Raw genomic sequence first — 18925 nt, 5'->3', positions numbered from 1 at the left:
TTGCCACCCTCACTTTGATGGCTAGTTGGCATATCTGCCTCTAAAATGAGCTCCATGTGGATGGAAACTGAGTCCAATTAATGGGCCAATCTCAGATCCCTGCAGAAAAGCAGCTGAAAGTGTTTGTTGAATGAATGAATGAGTGTAGTTTCCCTCTGTGTGTTAGAAGCACCAAGAATGACAGTGAAGGAGCACATATTGCTTTGAAGTCCTGGTTGTGGGAACCTAGTCTGGAGCCTGATAGATGTAATTTCAAACCCCAGCTCTATCCTTTACCAGCCATGTGGCCTTGGGCCCTTCACTGTTCTCTGCTTCTTTAGTCTCCCATCTGTGGACAGGGACACCATCCCTGCTGGCTCTCTCCCAAAGAGAGCAGAGGGAGGCCCCTGTCAGAAGTGGTTAACTAAGAGGACAGGTTCCAGGATTAGCCCAAACGCCCATTCCACCCCCCTCCAGCTTTGTCGCCTTTGGTGCTTAGTATCTCTTTGCTGCAGTTTTTTTTTTTTTTTAACCTATTAAATGGAGCTAATAATAGACTTACCTCAGAGTTGTTGTAAAATCAAACTAATATGAGCTTAGGAAGTTTTTGGTACATAGTAAGAGCTCAATAAACATAATGATCCTAGTAATGACCAGGTGAAGACTTCTTTGTAAATTGCAAAGGGTAAATACAGGATGGGAGGAAATACAGGGATACAGGGTAGGGGGAAGAGCACGTGGCGCAGGATCAGCATCCTTCCTTCTACAGTATTTCCTGAATGTCTACTACTGGGGATACTAGGATTCAATAGCAGACAGAGAGACAGGGAGCAGGGACAATTCAGTGGGATTAGTGCTAAGACCAAGGGAAGCGTAGGGGTCTGTGGAGGCACCAAACCCTGCCTGTGTGGGAAAGTCAGGGATGACAGGCTCGGGTTCTAGTCCTGGTCCCCCATACTCTGACTGTGACATGCTGGGGATGCCTCTTAAATGATCTGGCCTCAGTTTTATATCTGTAAATACTGTCTGGATATTTCTGGATATCTCACAAGACTCCAGAAAGAACCTGGGTGTGGCAATGCATATGGATGAACGCGGACTGTGCCCATGGAATTCCCAAAAGCCTGGGGATCCAGGGCACGGCAAAGGGTCCTGGGCTGAGAGTCAGGAGACTTGGGGTTGATCCCACTCTGCCCCCAGCTCACTGTGTGGCCTTTGTAAAGCCCCATCCTGCCTGCTTCTGTTTCCCGTATTTTCTCCTCTTTTGAATGATGAGGGCATAGAATGAGATCAGTGGTTCTCGAACTGGGCTCCAAGGTACCCAGGGGTACCTTGGAAGAAAGGCCTTGGTAGTCTCTGCTGCAACGGGACATTGAGCTGGTAGCACTTCAGGCTTTAGCCTGCCTCCCTTACATCAACCAGGGAAGTTTCCATGTTTATTTGCTCCACATTTTGAATTCCAAGTAAGGTTCTTTTGGAAAACGATAACAAAAAAGAATTCCATGACTTAAAAAGGCTTGAAAAACCTCTAGACCAGATGACCTTTAGGGGCCCTCTCAGCTCCAATCTGAGAAGGTTTGGGTCTAACTATTTTCCTCTAAGTTTTATGTAACAAACTCTTATCCAGTACTTACTACATGCCAGGGCCATTCTTAGTGTCCTACTAATTGTGACGTGTTTAATTCGTTAGAACTAATCCCAGCTCCATGAGGGCCACATGTTTGCAGAAGTGACTCCATGAGTTCAGCAAGGTCCAGGGGAGCCATTTCTCCTTCAGCAGGTTCTTCTGGGCTCCTGGCCTGATGACCTCACCACAGGTCAGTTGGTGCCTTGGCCAAGCTGACCCTAAGAAGCAGCAGGGCAGGTGTGTACAGCGACTCTGTGTGGTCACGGCCCCCAGAGGAGGAAAGCGGATCAACTCGACACAGACACTTTCATCCGAGGCATGTGCTGTGTAAGAGGAAGTGCTTGTTGCCTTAGCAATGTCCACAGCAACAGGGCCACTGCCTCCTGCGATCCATCCTCAGCCACCACTGCCATGACACCCTGCACCAGATGGCTGCAGATCGGATTTCAGCAGTGGCCGCCAGAGCCTAGAGGCCTGGAGAAGGCCCAGAGGTGGAGTGGGGGCTAGGGGGTGGGGTCTGACCTCATCTCCAGCCAGCTCATTATGGGGAGCAGCCTGGGCTGCTGCATCCAGAGCAATCCAGCTCTCCTGCCCAGCCATTAACAAAAATGAGAACGGATGGGTGGAGGTGATCTAATGAGCACAAGCTTGGCCCTATTGCTGTGTCAGTATTTTGGCCAGGCTGTGCGTACCTATTTCATGAGCTTTTTTGTTCAGATTATGTGTTTTTGAATCAAGTGACCTCTGCCACTTGATGGGACCTTCTGCCATGTGGTAGTGGCATGCCTCAAAATGTGGAGTGCTAGAGTTCTAGGAGCTAGTTTTAAGGGCTTAATGAGCAGCCTTGAACTTAGCAGGTGTCAAAGTACTGAAGAAAGGATGAGGTGACACCCTCTCTTTACGAGGCACAGTGCTGAGCAGAGTCAAAAATGAGTAAGACGCAGTTCCTGTCTTCAAGGGGCTCATAGCCTGATGGGGGAGGCTGGTAGCTAAACAGCAATTACAATCCAATGTTCACACCGAGACGGAGGGAAACATGCTATCAATTATCTATCACCACAATTATGTTGCATCGGAGCAATAAGCATTTACTGCTCTTGCGTTTGAGGCCAGTTGCAAGTGGGTTCTGCTGGTCTTGCCTGGGCTCCCTCACATATCTGGGAATCAGCTGGCTGTTGGCTGGTCGGCTTTGCCTGACATGCCTCTCATCCTCCAGCAGGCTAACATGGCTGTTCTCAGAGCAATGGTGGAGGTGCAAGAAGCAGCTGCAGCACATAGTGCTTTTTAGTCCTTTGTTTGTAATGATTACTAACATCTCATTGGCTGAAATAAGTCCAGAGTCAGAATGGGAGGGAGCTACAAAGTCCCATGACAAAGGTCAGGAACACAGGGAGGGGTTAAGGTTTGGGGCTGTTAATCTATTGGCCTACCACCCATGGGACTGTGGGAGCCATGGGGATGGGCCTAACATCGCCCCCAGGAAGGCAGAGAAGTTTCATGGAGGAGATAGCTGTAGTATTTAGTATTTAGTATTTGGAGGCATGAGGGCCGTGTAAGAAACAAGATTATTAACCACTGAGACAGGGTCCAGGTTACTGCCTTGGAGTCTCTGCTGAAGATCCAGCCCCTTAACCTGTTGGCCGGAGGGGGCCCATGAAAGTTTTAAGCAAAAAGGAGAAAGAGATCCTTATAGATTTGTGCTTTTTAAAGATGACCATGGCAGAAGAATATGGGTTCATTGGGAAGGGAGAGGGTCTGCAGGTAGATGGGAGGGACTGTTGCTGTTCACCCAGGGAGAGATGCTTGGGCTGGAATTGGTGTGGGCCTAGAGGCTGGGGGCTTGTCATCTGAGGTACTGTGCAAAGAGAATGAGCAGGTCCTGAGGACTAAGGGATGGCCTAGGGCTTGTGTAACAGCAGAGACAGGTGGTCTGAGACTGCCTCCTGACATTTTGCATAGGGATTGCCACAAGTTTTTCTCTGTATTTGTGTTAAATAACCAAATAATGGTCAGGTTCCTCCCTTCTGTTGGCCAAAGGAGTCTGGAATACCTAGTCACATGAAACTTTAGTCCCACCTGTGTGGATTGAGCAAATCCCTTCTCCTCACTGGGCCTCAGTTTCCCCAACTAAAATGGGGGCTATGCACTAGATCGTCTCTCAGTCCCTTGTACCTCAGGCAAGCTGTGTTCCATTAAAGCCATGATCCTCAAATGTCAGAGGCAATCAGGCTGTTTAATAAGCACCCAGGTAACCTGTTAAAAATACAGAGGTTCTGGTTCCGGAGGGCAAAGCTGGGCATCTGAATTTTTTGCAGAGCACTCTAAGTGATCCTGATGTTGGCAGGTATGGCTAGGTGCAGCTGTGTCCCCACGGCCAGGCACAGCAGCCAAGAGGACAGAGGAGCTAAATGACATGTGCTGTGTACAAACGCGTTCTGGCTCGGAGGGACACAACTCCTCAAGACTTTGCCTGCGTGAAGAGGGCTCTGGAGGAGGTGGCCTTTAGACTGGGCCTCGACATCTAACGGGGCTTTTTGTTTGTTCTTGTCTATTTCTTTTGCTTTGTTTGGAGGTGCTCTTGATTACAAAATGAGTCCATGCTCATCCTAGAACACACCTTCACACAGGAACACAGAGGCATCCAAAGAAAAACTCAGCCATTATTCCAAAACCCAGACACAACAGGGCTCTCGTTTTGCCGCATCATTAGATAAGATACGGAGACCCAGAGCAGGAGTGGGGACAAAGGGCTGCGGATGAGAGCAGGCTGACTGTGCTCAGGGGTAAGTGCATCAGGAGCAGAGATGTGGAGCCTTGCAGCTGAGCCAGCTGGTGCTGGGCCCACACAGCTTCTCTGTTTCAGGCTTGCCGCCCTGAAGCTCAAACGGAGGAAAGCCAGGGCTGGAGGCCAGCCAGGGTCCCTGAGCATAGCCCTCATTCCTCTCTCTTTCCCTGGCCAGGTGCTGTTTGCGCTGAACCAGACCCTGCTGCAGCATGAGAGTGTGCGGGCCGGGAGCCTGCAGGCACCCTACACCACGGAGGACCTCATCAAGCACTACAACTGCGGAGACCTCAACGCTGTCATCTTCAACCATGACACATCCCAGGTGAGGCTCTTTCCCTCCTCCTGAGCCTCAGGGTCACCAGCTCCAAAGATCTCAAGCCAAAGCCACAGGAACCCACTAGGCATTTATTACATACCTTCTATGTGCCAGGATAGGCAATCTTTTCTCCAGCATGGTAAGCAGGGGCTATTGTTATCCCCCTTTTATAGATGGGAAAACTAAGACTCAAAGAAGGGAAGAGACTTGCCCAAGGCCACACAACTTGTTAGTTGTTGAGGTACTGGGAGCAGCACCTTGAGCCAGGTCTGTGTGGCCCTGGGGCCAAGGACTCTAGAAGCTCAGCCTGTGAGACCAGAGAAGCCTCTGAGAGGTTCAGTTCAGCATCTGGGGAAATTAAGTCCCAGGCAAGGGGAAGCGCACAGTTACTCGGAGCTTGGACTCAAATCCAGCCCAGGCATTTTGCCTTGATTCCAGGCCTAGAGGAAAGATCTCCACCAGCTGTCGGACAGTGTGTCAGACCCTGAGGGGCTGCGTGTGGCTCAGCCCTGCTCTGACTCCAGTGTGCCTCCCCGTTGCTCACAGGGTAGATTGCAAGGAACTTCTCAGCGTTCAAGCTGGCCTTGTCTCAGCCCCGGTCCTCTGCCCCACAGACCTTGTTCTTCTGGCCTGTGGAGCGTGTGACTCTTCTCCTAGTGCAGCTTGTCCTCTCATCCCTCTGTGCTTTCGTTCAGGCTCCTCTCTCCTCCTGGATTCCTCCACTTGGCCATGGTCAAATGTTGCTTCCTCTGAGGAACCTTCCCAGTGCTCTAGATGGAGTTAGGTGTTCCCCCTGGCACCTTTAGGTCCCCGTGCTTGATGCTCGAACATTCATGCACTCAGGAAGCAGTTGAATTAAGCAGAACAGACCACTTCGCTGCTCAGGACACTGCATGGGCTCCCTGTTTTTCTCAGAGGAAAAGCCAGAGTCTCTGCGATGGCCTATGTGGCCCTGATGCTCTGCCCCAGCCCCTCCCCTCCCCGTCTGCCCTTTGCTCCCACACACCACTCCAGCCACCCAGGCCTCTTTGCTGTCCCATAAGCCTCCTCACACCAGCTGCTCCCTCTGCACAGAATGCTCTTCCCCAGGTCTCAGCATGGCTCACTCACTTTCTGCCACTTAGCTCAAATATCATTGTCCCAATGAGGCTGGCCCCAACTGTCCTATCTAGAATTGCAGGCTGACCCCCATTCCACACTCTCATCCTCTTAATTATGCCCCCCCCTTTGCCCCATGGCCTTTATCATCCTCCTAGATACCATAGATTTGATTCATTGATTAGTGACTATTGTCTGCTGCTTTCCACAAGAACATAAGCTCCATGAGGGCAGGGATTTGGGTCTGTTTTATTCATAGATCTATCCTAACTTACTAGAGCAGTCCCCAGCCCAGAATGGGACTCAGTAAATACTCGCCGAATGAATAGATGAAGTTGTTTATAAATGCCAGGCAAGTGCCATGAATAGGTATATAGTGGGGAGCCAGACAGAGCTGCTGCTGGGGGGCTGGCAGTCTCAAGGGAGATGGGGAGATTCCACCAGTAATTATACCAAAGTGTGATCCTGGCTGTGAGGAGAAGTAGAGGACGCAGGGGGTAGGGAATGGGGCTGGGTAGGGAAGAAGAGATTCCCACAAAATGAGATGGGAGGAAGAATGTTCCAGCAGAGGAAAGCACGTGCGAACGAGTCAGAGGCAAGAGAGAGCAGGAGTGGGTGAGAGCACAGGCTGGAGACATGGCAGGGGCTGGACCATGATACCCATCAGAGCTGAAAGAAGGAGGTATGGGGCGACCTCAAGGAATGGCAAGCTCAGATTTTCCCTGAACCTATGTCCAGAATCACTGATTTATCTCTGGCAGGCGGGAACCGCTTCAGGAGTCTCCCAGCAGTGCCCGTACTTGAAGTGGGACAGGGGATGGGGGGATTGATCCTCCCAAATTAGAACAATAACCCAGGCTGTACCCAGGGGTGCTCATGCAGAATCTCGCCCCTTGAGGAGAGGGTAGGCAATTCTGCACAGACACAGAAAAGCCTCAGATCAGGAGGGGTAGCAAGGCTGCATCCAGTGCCCACGTGCTGATGGAGGAGGGGTCTAGGTGAAGTGGCGCTGTGTCTGCAACTGGAGGCCTTTAAGTCTGTGGGGGGCAGAGGACCCAGAAGCCACTCTATCTGCAGTCAGGGAGGTCTTCAGGGAGAAGGTGATCTGGGAATTAGGCTGAGAGTCGAGTCCACCAGGCAGGGGTGAAGTGAGGGCTGGCAGACTGAGCAAGTTGTGTTGGAGGGGCGTGGGAATGTGGGAGGTCCTGAAGGAATGGTTTGCGGAATAGGGGGCAGGTCATGCTGGGCCAAGATCGCCTGCTGAGGGACAGAATCCTGGAGAATTTGAGCCAGAAAGGGGCATGGTCAGAAAGATGCCTCTGGCTGCAATGTGGAGGATTATGATGTGGCCTCTGGAGGCCAGGGTGGGACAGGTGCAGGGTCCGTGTTCCTAATCCTGGGCATGAGGACCTGGTATATCTCACTCTTGGCCTGCCTGCCTCCCTACTCCACCATCCCCATCTTCAGAAGTGGCTGCAGCGCTGGAAGCCCCCAGGCCATGGGCCCTGGCAGTGCCCTGGCATCAGCAGGGAAATCCAAAGGCCCTCCCCTGGGGAACCTTGCCTGAGCACCCAGCCTGCATTCAGTGCAGTGTGACCACATGTATTTGTTGTCCAGACCCAGATACTTTTGAGAGTGAAGGGTCAGATATAATTCAGGGTCAAAATAATTAACAGGCATGGAGCAATCTCCTCCAGCCATAAAGCTAGACTGTCATGGTCAACCAGGACATGTGCTCACCCTATTAGGTGCCTCCTCTGGGCTCCCACATACCTCAATGGCCTATCAAAGCACATACCCCACAGTGTGTTTGTGTGAGCATCTGTGAGCCTCATCCGGGGCAGCAGACCCAGCCTAAGCTTGCTCTGTGACCCCCTAGCCTGACACAGCACCAGAGCTGTGGAAGTTCTCAGAGGGTGTCTATTGGGTGGATGGGGTAAAGAAAGGGAAGGGATGTGACTGCTGAGGTTGGTGGCGTCAGCAGACCTGACCCAGCCCTGGCTGCGGGTCAGGAGAGCTGACACGGAAGTCCTCCCCCACAGCCCACCCCAACTCTGGGCGACCCATCTCATCACCCCAGCCCAGAGCTGTCACTCCAGAGCTCTGAGGGCCTTACTTGTCCTCTTTTCAGTGTTATCTTGCATCCTGCACTTAAACTTGTCATGGGAGATTTAAGGCCCCCAACAAGGCTAATGACATCATTAATTTGCTTTCATCCCAGCCCTGGCCCAAACCCAGTCCCCATCCTTGGCCTGGGGCCATGAAACATGCAGAGAATGTCGGCAGCAGCAGGGCAACCCAGGGAACCTGAGTGTCTAGCCCAGCTCCTTCATGGCTTTGAAATTTAACTTTTTGGTTCTTGTCTTTGTGAATTTTTTTTTTTAGCTCCCTAAGGAATGAATGAAATTCATCTTTCTACAGATGCACATTTGTGGTTAGGAAGCATAGGAAGAAAGGCTGAGCACATCCATAGGTCCCAGGGACCCTTGGAAGAGGGGAAGGGAAGCAGAATGCTGCCCTCGTGGCTCTCTGATGGTTCTAAGGCCACCCATTTGTCATCGCCATCTCTGCCACCCTTCACTGGCAGCCTCTGATATCACAGAGGAAAGGTGGTAAAGCCAGCTGCATCCCCAGGCTAGTTATGTAAGAGTTAACATTGATGCGAGACTTCCTTTGTGCCCTGCACTGTGCTAAGTACTTTCCAAAACTCACTTAATCTTTACAACAAAGTATGTTAACCCCACATTACCAGTTTGGAAACTGAGTCTCAGAGAGGCCAAGTAACTTGCTAATTATAGAGAGGCTGCCTAGCTAGTAAGTGGCAAAAGAGGGATTCTAACCCGAGTTGTCCTGGCTGTTTGACTTTAGGCCCCACACTCCTAACCACTATCACTCTATAGCCTCTCCGTTCCTTCCTTCATTCATTCATTCACTAGTTGAACAAATATTTATTTGTTGGTACAACGTAGTTTCATTCTGTCCCATTCCCAAGGAATGGAGAGAAGCCTATGAGGGACATGTTTCCGGAAATAACCCTTCTGAGTCAGCCTCTCTGTGCTCCTTCTGCACGCAGACACCTCTGTTGTTTCCTGTAGGTGCATCAAGTCCAAGTATGGATTGTTTTGTTCAGGCTGCCATCATCCCTTCCATAATCGGGGGGGAGGGGGACAGCAGGTAAGAATTCTACTTCTTTGTTTGTCCCTGGACAACAACTCTGTGCCAGCCCTGATTAAGCACTAGCAGGGCTACTACATGCAGCTTTGCAGGTTGTGCAGTGCACAAGGTTAGCGAACCCCAGTCATGTCACATCTTGTTCGTCCCAGACAGCAAGTCAGTCCTTTCTGGAGCAGACGTCCCATGGCACATGTACTTTACCTCCCCCTCACTCTGGGGAACATACTGGTTCTTGGTCAGCAGATAGCAGAGGCAGATGTCCCAGCCTCCGCAGAGTCCTTCAGTGTTCAGCTTCCATCGGCTCCTCCCTTCTCCTCAGAAGCCATGTGTCTGGGCTGCATGACTCTTTCGGGGGCTAAAACCTACAAGAAATTAGTCTCCTTACATCACACCATTCACCTGCCTCATCCATCAGTCAGCTAGACCTGGTATCTTGTGCTTCATGCCTGGGTAGGTGAAGACAGAGGAGTGGAAGAGGGGATGCCAGGTGGGAGACATCCTGTGAGTGGGAGCCTAGAGGTTAGAATAGCACCAATGGGTTTTGGAGAGAAAGAGTATGTTCTGACTCACTGCCTCAGTTTCCTCTATGACCCCATGTACTTGTTGGAGGGGTGGTACTGGAACACCTAAACCTGCCATCCAGGTTGGAGAGACAAAATGCTGAGAATGGAAGAACACAGGAGGAGGCAGCAGTGGTTGGGAAGGGACAATGCAGCTTTCTGTCCAAGGCTCGAGGAGCCTTGGCTGGGCACCTTCCTTGTGCCAGGCGCTGGGGAGCAGGAATGACAGAGGCTCTGTCCCTGGACTCAGGGAGTGCTCTGCCTGGCTCAGGGGCATGCTACCAAAGCTGCTGTCAGCCCAGGGGCTGGATACAGAGGACGGGTTGATGGTGCAAGGCCCGGGCTAAGAAAGCTGGGCAGTTCCAAGCCAGGTTGTTGAGCAGTCCATCCTATGGGGGAAGCTGTGGTCCTGGAGCTGAAGTTTTCAAGAGGGGATGGAGGGATTAGAGTTGTGTCCTGGAGAGTAGTGGGACCTGGGACGGGGAGATGGTGGTGGTCACAGATGGTGGCTCAGGCATTGGGAAGCCAAAGCCGACAATCCCTCCTCTCATGCCTGTAGGGTGGGGTGGGCCAAATGCAGCCCCTGACCGCACTGATCCTCTCATTTAATCCTCATGTAGTGTTAGTCTCATCTTACGAGTGTGAAAACAGGGGTTCAGGAAAGTTAAGTAACTGGCCCAGCACCACACAGCATCAGAACAAGGCTGAAGCCCAGGTCAGCCTAATCCTGCCCCTTGTGCCCTTTCTGCTACACCAGGCAGCTCATTTGACCCTCCACAACCTCTTGCTGAACTGAATTCCTCATACGTCGACAGCACTAGGCTTGGTGCTGAAGTGAGAGCAGTTAACAAGACAAACACATGCCAGCTGAGGACTCCCGGGACCTCAGTATCTGGGAGCTGAGGTTAAACAGGGCAGCAATGCAGGCAGAATGATGCCTGGGGAGCCCGGCAGCCAGGGCTTGTACCCTGGCCCTGCACTTTGCTAGCTGTGTGACTTTGCACTTGTCTCTGGATCTTTTCCACTCCTGTTTGCTTCATCTACAAAATGAGAATAAACAATGCTCATTTCAGAGGGTTTTGGAATTGATGAGAAACACGTACATAGCCTGTAGCCCACTGTAGGGGCCTAACAGAGGTGAGCTGTTCAACCCCACCCAGGCTGTGCATGCTTATTCGCAGTCCACCTTGCTCCACAGAGAACTGAAGGCAGCCTCTGTCTTGCCTTTACAGCTGCCCAACTTCATCAACACCACCCTCCCGCCGCACGAGCAGGTGACAGCCCAGGAGATCGACAGCTACTTCCGCCAGGAGCTCATTTACAAGAGGAACGAGCGCATGGGGAAGAGGGTCATGGCCCTTCTGCAGGAGAACGAGGACAAGATCTGCTTCTTTGCCTTCGGAGCAGGTTTGGGCCAGACTGGGAAGGGACTATTTGCAGGGTCCTGGGGGATTTGCTAGACCCTCCCCAACCTCTGGTTCATCAAGGGAAAAGCCGAGGCCTAGAAGCAGGCAGGAAGAGCCATAGTGCTGAGAGGCAGGGCTGGGACTCAACGCAGTTCTCTTGCTTCCGGCCAAGGGTTGTTTACTAATGGTCCCCATGGGTAAGGAAAGTGATCCCTGCCAAGGCCAGGATAACTTCTGTGGCTCCCTCATGCCCCACATGGCCATACTGAGAGCCCACATGGTTCAGCCCAGCACTGGGCCCTCCTAGCAGAGCCAGGTCTGAGGCTTGAGGGCTATGTGGCCCCAAGGAGAGAAGATGGCTCTGGCAGCCCAGCCCTGGCTCCAGATCCCAGCCCAGCCACCCCATCCTAGCTGGTACCTTCTCAAATGCTCAGTTCCCTAGTGTTAGTCAGGGCTCTCCAGAGAGCACTGAAAGGAGAGAGAGGGAGAGAGAGGGAGGGGGAGGGGGGTTATTAGGGAAATTGGATCACATGACTATAGAGACTAAGATGTCACACAGCAGCTGTCTGTAAGCTGGAGACCCTGGAATGCCAATACCATGGCTCAGTCCAAGTCCAAAGGCCTCAGAACCAGGGAAGCTGATGGTGCAATTCTCAGTCCAAGGCAGAAGGCCTGAGAACCTGGGGGAGAGGAGGGGAACACTGGTGTGAGTCTTGGAGTCCCCAGGCCGAGAACCTGGGGTCCTGATGTTCAGGGGCAGGAGAACAGTGCATCTCACTCTCAGGAGGAGAGGAAATCCTTTCCTCTGCCTTTTTGTTCTATCCAGGCCCAAGCAATTGGATCCCACCCACACTGAGGAAGGATCTCCCCCCACCCCACCCCCGGTCAACTCAGACTCACATGCCAAGCTCCTCTGGAAACACCCTCACAGACACACCCACAAATAATGCTTTACCAGTTCTCTAAGTATTCCTTAATCCAGCCAAGTTGACACCTAAAATTAACCATCACATCCCTATTGTATAGATGGGCTGTAATAGCAGAAACTATTTGATGAATTAAAAATATCTACCTTGTAGAATAGTTGTAAAGAGTAGTGATAACATTTAAATGGCCTGCCACATAGTAGGAACTCAAAATGGCAGCTACAATCATCATCATCATCATCATCATGATTATAATGGATACAGGTATTATCATCACAGTGTGGAACTGCGGGCTTGACACTTTCTTCTGGGGGGTCTGGCCTCATGCAAAGGTAAGTCCAGGCATTCAGGTGCAGGGCTTGCCGAGCGTCTCTCTCCCTGTTCCTTCTCTTCTCCCCTCTTCTCCTCCCTCGCTCTCTCTTCCTTTCTCTATAGCTGTCTCTGCCTATGACAGTGGCATCTATGTTGGGACCAGAATACTGTATTTGCCTCCTTTATTCATTAGCTTTTGCTCTGTAGCTTAGAGCAAAACACATTTATTTCTTGCTCATGTGACCTGCAGTTTGGGTTGGCAGGATTCACCTCCCATCCTGTGAGAGTCAGACAAGCTGGCTTGTGGATATGTTCACCCTGCCTGGTGCTGCCAGGCAGCACTTGCATTCCCAGCCATCGCCCACACACTGCCCTCCAGGTCGAGGAGTCAGTCTGTCCCACAAGGGCCCTATGAACATCCTGATTTCGTAATGGGGTATGTCCACTATTGGAGGTCTGTACGCCCATTCAGCTCTAAATACTTCAAGGGCAAGTGCCAGAGGTACATCTGTCCGGGCCTCTCCTCCTGCCTTTGCAGCCCTCAGTGAGTAGAGGCACATGGGAGGGGCTCAGAAATGGATGCAGGACACTGGGGACAGCCTATTTAAGGCCACAGCAGCTGGGCAGATAGTGTTCTGGGCTCACATTAGAGCTCTGCCTTGGCCTGTTGTGGCTTCTGGCAAGTCCCTTCTCCTCTTGCAGTCTCAATTTACTCATCAGGACAGGAGAAGCCAGGACTGGCTTGAGGCATCTGGACACCAGGAGCTATTCAGACACAGGTTTCAGAGAAAGGAGGGGTTCATCTTTGGGGGGTCTGGAGAAGCTTCCTGGAAGAGCCGGCAGGAACAGGACCTTGACTGATGCATGGAGAGTGCAAAGCCACTCTCCAGATGCAGGACACTTGCTGGAGGTCTGGTGTGGGTCAGGACAGCTTTGAGGACCATGTAGAGAGGTTCTCTCCAAGCAGCCTCCCCTCCAATTCCCCATGCAGCTGCCCCCCATGCCTCCCTCTCAAGGGCATCTGGGCAGTGCATCCCGTTCTGGAACAGCCCCCCACTGACTTCAAGAGGGGAGCCACTCTGAGTCAACCAGCCCCCAGGCTCTTCTCCAGGCCTAGAAGGAGCCCCCACAGAATCCAGTCATTGGAGCTCAGTCATAGTCACAGATTGGAGTTACAGTCATCAGAACCCCAGAGAGTCCAGTCACTGACGGAGGCAAAGGAAAGAAGCAGCATTCCACACGCCGCCCCAAGTGGACGGGCCTCCCTGCCCTGCCTGCCTCAGGTCCCAGGACCAGAGTCACCAAGGGCCTGAGGATAGCTAATGCCAGCTCTCTCCTGTGGGTGACGAAACAGGAGAGTCTAAAGATGGAAATCATAGCCAGGTGAGCAGCCCTGGACATTCACCTCCTTTTCCTGAAACCCCAAGTCTGTGGGGGCACAAATGTCCACTCCAGCACCAGGACAGTACACAGTCATCTTCTTAACTCTCCCATCTCCAATGTTCAGTCAGTCCTTGGTCAGTCCTGTAGACAAATCACCAGAAAGACCTCCCACGTTCACTCTGTCCAGCCCCAGTGCCACTATCCCGGTCCAAGCATCCATCAGCTCAGCCTCCTGGCCTTCTCCCTGCCTCCAGACTACTCTCCATATTGTGGCCAGTGAATGGTGCAGGGTCTGTCTTCCATTCTACCACAGCCTCAGGGAAGGCAGGCAACATGTTCTCATCACTGTGTCTTTGGTAGCATGTAATAGGTTTCGAGATTGCTGAGTGAATGAAAGAATGACTGAGTGAAGGAATGAGCAAATGAATGAACACTGACTGGACCCTCCTGTCTGCTCTGGGCCTAGTGAGCTTATTAGGCTAGGCCAGCAGTAAAGCCAGGGCAAGGCGAGCCCCATCTTGGCTCTCTTGGACCCACTCTCCAAAAGCAGCAGGTCTGGAGACATATGCAGATCTTGCTGGCAGCTGTCACTGCCCTGGCTCAGCCACACCTGGAACAAGTGGCTCACTCTGCACAGCAAATCTGCCCTCGAGTAGAAAATTTCAGAGCTGGACAGAGCCTCTGAGCTCAAGGCGGCCTACCTCATCATAGCTGTGAGCAGACTGAGGTCCACAGAGAGCAGGGACATGGGCAAAGCTCAGAGCAAGTCGGGGACAGAGCCAGGGCCAGACCCCAGGCCCAGGAGCTGCGGTCCAAGAGCTCTGTTTTCATGCATGGGGCATCAAGCCAGCTGAGCTGTCCTATTACATAGTCAGCATATTGGCATGGGACGCACCCAGGCGAAATCTGTGGTGAGAGAAGTCCACTCCCACCTCATTACATTCTTATGGTCGTGTAACTCCTGAGTCCCACATCCGATGACAGGCTGAAAGATTTATGTGCAGGGCTGGGGCCAGGCACTCACTCAGTGCAGTGCAACCTGCACCCGCTCCACTCCCCATGCTGTCTATGCCCCTGCAGCTCCATCTCAGCCCTTCCCAGGCTGCCAGGCAGTGAGGACCTCAAGGCTCAGCTGAACTCTTGTTGCCCATCATCTGCCAGGTCCTCAAAGAAAGCACAGGACTCCCCAAGACTGTGAAAGCGGGGAGGGACTATACTACTAGGAATATACCTGTCCATCTCCCAGGCATGTGTCTGCTCATGCAAAGGTCTCTCAGATCCAGAGTCCATGGGTGTCTCTACAAAATATCTTAGGAAACAGAAACCTGATTATAAGACAGCTTGGCCACTACCAGCCCAGGCTTGCCAGGTGTCAGAGCCAGGCCCCTGCTGAGGTTCTGCCATTCTACAACAAGGCCAGCTGCAGAGTCCCACCCAAGGCCCCAAAGTCTCCATAGTTCTGGAGCTCTGGGAGAGGCAAAACAAGCAAAGGTAAGAGATGGAGCCTCCACCTGCCTGGCCCCTCCAGTGATTATTAAAACCCTCCCCCAGCTCACCCTGTCTCCAGAATTTCACCCTGAATGCCCACAAGGACAGTCTGGGATTCCCAGCACTGAAAGTATTCCCAGCACTGGCCCTTCCTCTGTTCTGCTCTAAGGGGACTTCAGTGCAAAAGGCAAGAGGCCTGGGTGTAAAACATGGCCCTACCACTGGCAGCTAAGAGACCCCTGGAAAGCCATCTCACCTCCAAGGGCCTCAGTCCCTCATCTATAAAATGGTGATAATACACCTCCCTCATTTGATTGTGCCAGATATGCTCATTTTAGATCATAGGATTAAAACTCTCTACCAGGTGGAGGGATTCTTATAATAACCCCTATTGTGTGCCAGCAGCCATTCCAGGCTCTTTGGGCACATTGCCTCTGAGCTGCACAGTAACACCATGAGATGGGTTTTAGGATACTCATTTTGCAAATGGAAGCTGAGGCTTGGAGGGGATGCATGGCTTCCATGCAGCAGAACTTCGAGTTGAACCCTGGCCTCTTGGGTCCCAGTTATGGCATTTCCCCTGCACATGGTGCTCTTGCTATATACATTCAGAAATGGTGACAATTTTGTGGAAAGGGGTGGGTGTCTGTTTAGCTGGTATACCTCACAGAAAAACACTCTTCTTAGCGTCTGTGATATTCCTCATCCTGGTTCTGTCTGATGCCTTCTGAAGGACACTCAGCAGGTTCAGGGGCAGGTGGGGTGCAGATGTGTATTCCAACTCCAAGCAGGCCTAGATGATGTCTGGGCATCCAGATTGAAGCCCCACCTCTCCAGGAGGTGCCTGTGGCCAGTGTGCAAGCCCAGGCACTCTAGAATGAGCCAAGTTGCTGCCATGAAGGGGTGTGTCAGCACGAGGGGAGAGGAGGCCCATTTCCTGACTGCTAGGTTCATGCACTTGGACAAGCTGAGTCTGAAGGGCCCCCAAGACCATCTAGTGCAGTTGCTTGAAGATGCAGGTCCCTGGACTTCCTCTGGTGTACAAGTAACAGAGAAAAATACGTAGACAGTGATGGACTTTTTCTATTAGTTAAATTTATTCAATTTACAGTCTTACCTTATGTTCTGAAATTATCTCCTTTCTACTGTGTTTGAAGTTAAAACATCCTTTTAAAAAAATGATCCTGATAGAAGGCAGATAGGGATCTCAAAGTCCTTACTTGGAAGAATTAAAAGCTGGTAACTATATTGTTTCCCCGTCCACCTACCATTTTTTTAGATGGGAAAGAACTGGATATGCTTAAAACATGGAAAGAATACACTATGGTGAGTGAGGCTGAGGATACAGGAGACATAGAGAAAAAAATTACAAGCCTGAGGTTCCAAGAAGGTATGAAGGGTGGGACTGGAGCTCAGGTCCAGGGTTTGTCCTTGGGTAGAGGACGGTACTGCCTCACCTGTAACCAAAGGGAAGAAGGAAGGAGTCTGGCAGGCAGGTAATTTTGGTGGAACAGTGAGCAAATTCTCAACTTATGGTTTCTAATCAGAGCTCCACTCTCTAAACTAGAAGGTGAAGTCATCTGCAGAGAAAAAGGAGGAAGGTGGAAAGGTTCTTGGTCTGAAGAGGAGAAAACATTTGACTTAAATGCAACAGAGATTGGCCACAAGAACTGAACAGGACAAGAAGTCAAATAGTTTCATCTCGTGGGTCAGTGGGGATCGATTGGAAGTGGCTGCCTGGAGGGTGGTGGTGTAAAGGATGATAAAACCACATCAGAGCACAGCAGAGAAGAGATCCTGATTGACTGGTGATGTCTGCTATGGACCAGGATGAGGAGACATGCCTGCCACAAATCTCTGTCTGTACTAGGAACACAGACTAGCAGTGAGCACCAAGGAACCTGCCAAGTCGCAGGCTGTAAGGTTTTCTCCAGCAACACCAAACAGCCCATGTTCTGTCCCCCAGGCCTGTCTCCTGATTTTATCCTAGTGCCCACTGCTCAGTGATCATCCCATTGCATGTGAACTACTCCAGGTCAGGGCCCACATGCCTCAGAATTGCCAACCCTAGTAGGCGTAGTAAAGACATACAGTGCTGGAGCAAATCACAGAATAAAGTCCATTCCATTCGGTCACATGGTATCTCCTGGGCCCCTTGCCTTGCTGGGGAGAGGGGAGGGAGTTTCAGTCCCAGGCACTAGAAGAAAATGACAGTTTGTCTCTAGTACCAGAGAAATGAGTTTTCTCAAGATGCTTACTTGTTCAGCCATCCAGAAATCCTCTAGCATTTTTTTTTTTCCTTCAAGAATAGAATGAGTAATGTAGGAACTGGAGGAGCTGGGTTGGAGACATGAGCTAGACCCAGGGGTGGACTAGGTACATTCTAGGGCCCTTTGATTTTAAACTCTGAGAACCAGTAGTTCTCATACATTCTATGACCCTAGTATACCATAATCTGAATATAATTCTATTCTGACATTCCAAATCTGTTGACCCTAACATCCTATTGATCTGAGATTGCATTGTTCTAACGTGCTATCATGATAGCGTTCTAACATTGTAGCATGGTTTGCTTCGACCACTCTTGGATTTCTTGGGAGGAGTATGGGGCTGAGAGCCTTCCAGGACCTGGAAATCCTTCCACATAGGGCTGCTTCCACCTGCCCTGCAGGAAGCAGAAGTCCAGGCAGAAAGCAGGATTTGAAGAGTTAAAAGATGGGCTGTGTGAGAACCAGAGACAGGGGCGCTGAACCCATGATTCCAGTGCCTGCACATCCAGTATATTCCACTTCCAGGCCACTCCAGCCTGTTTCTTACCTCAGCTGAAGTGCTACAGGCCCAGAATCAGAAACATGACCATGGAAAAAAAAAGAAAGAAAGAAAAAGAAACATGCCCACAAGGCTCGGACACAGAAACACATTAGTGGTGAAGACCCAGGCTTGAGAGAAGGGAGAGATAGGTAGAAGCCCAACATACCAAACACCATTAACATCTTTTTTATTAATAACAACAGCAATTGCTCCCTGGAAACTAGGCACCATCCTGCTTGATGAACACCCATATCCATCAACTCATATGACCCCCACATCCTCAATTCCTCTTGGAGGGAGACAGGCTGGTATTTATGATTCCATTTGACAGATAGGTAAATTGAGGTGCAGATGGAAAGTTAGAGTCTTAGAACTGGAGTGAAATGATAGGTGCACTGTCTAGCTGTTCTTCCTGATGGCCAGCCTCCCTAAAAAACCATCTAGCTGCTGCTTGGGCTCTCTGATCTTCTGAGAATGCACTTCCTCCCCATTTTCTGCTGGGCCTTCCATAACCTCCTCTGTGGGCTCCCACAGTCCCCTAGGATGTCCTTGTCACAGCCCTGCTCATGCTGAACACATTGGTCATCTCTCAGTCTAGACTGGTCACTCCCTAAGCACTGAGAAAGTGTTGTTACCACTTGTTGAATGAATGAATGAATGAATGCACCAACCCCAAGGTTCATAAGCAGAAATGCTCACTGGCCCTACATCACCCTACAGCAATACCTGGACTAGACCCTACAACTGCCACCCCCATGGTGGGAGACCAAGGGGCCCAGAACATCCTATCTGCCATTTGGAAGGTGAGCCTGGATTGACAAATGAAAAGACCTGACAACCAACTAGAGAGTCCCAGAGACTGTTAAGCAAACTATGCAGTCAGAGGCTAGAGGAAGAGGAAGTCTAGTGCTAGTATTTAGGAAGGGGAAGCAGCAGGATGGTTAGGGAGGGAATCTGCGAGAAGGGAAAGAAAGTAGGGCAAGGTGAGAATTAAGTCAAGGACACGAGGATAGAAAAGGGAAATGGCCTGGTGCTGTGGAAACTTCTTGCACTCTGAGAC

General features: G+C 51.1%; 1 protein-coding gene across 1 annotated transcript in view; it reads left to right on the top strand.

Moving 5' to 3' along the window:
- Positions 1 to 18925, top strand: part of TRABD2B (TraB domain containing 2B) — a 217514-nt gene that overhangs the window by 177920 nt on the left and 20669 nt on the right. The window contains exons 3-4 of the mRNA XM_063107137.1: positions 4567 to 4713; positions 10772 to 10946. Coding sequence (XP_062963207.1) covers positions 4567 to 4713; positions 10772 to 10946 — 322 coding nt within the window. The remainder of the gene's footprint in view (positions 1 to 4566; positions 4714 to 10771; positions 10947 to 18925) is intronic.

Source organism: Cynocephalus volans, chromosome 8 (assembly GCF_027409185.1).
Source record: "Cynocephalus volans isolate mCynVol1 chromosome 8, mCynVol1.pri, whole genome shotgun sequence".
NCBI lineage: Eukaryota > Metazoa > Chordata > Mammalia > Dermoptera > Cynocephalidae > Cynocephalus > Cynocephalus volans.
This window is presented reverse-complemented; position numbering and strand designations above follow the sequence as displayed.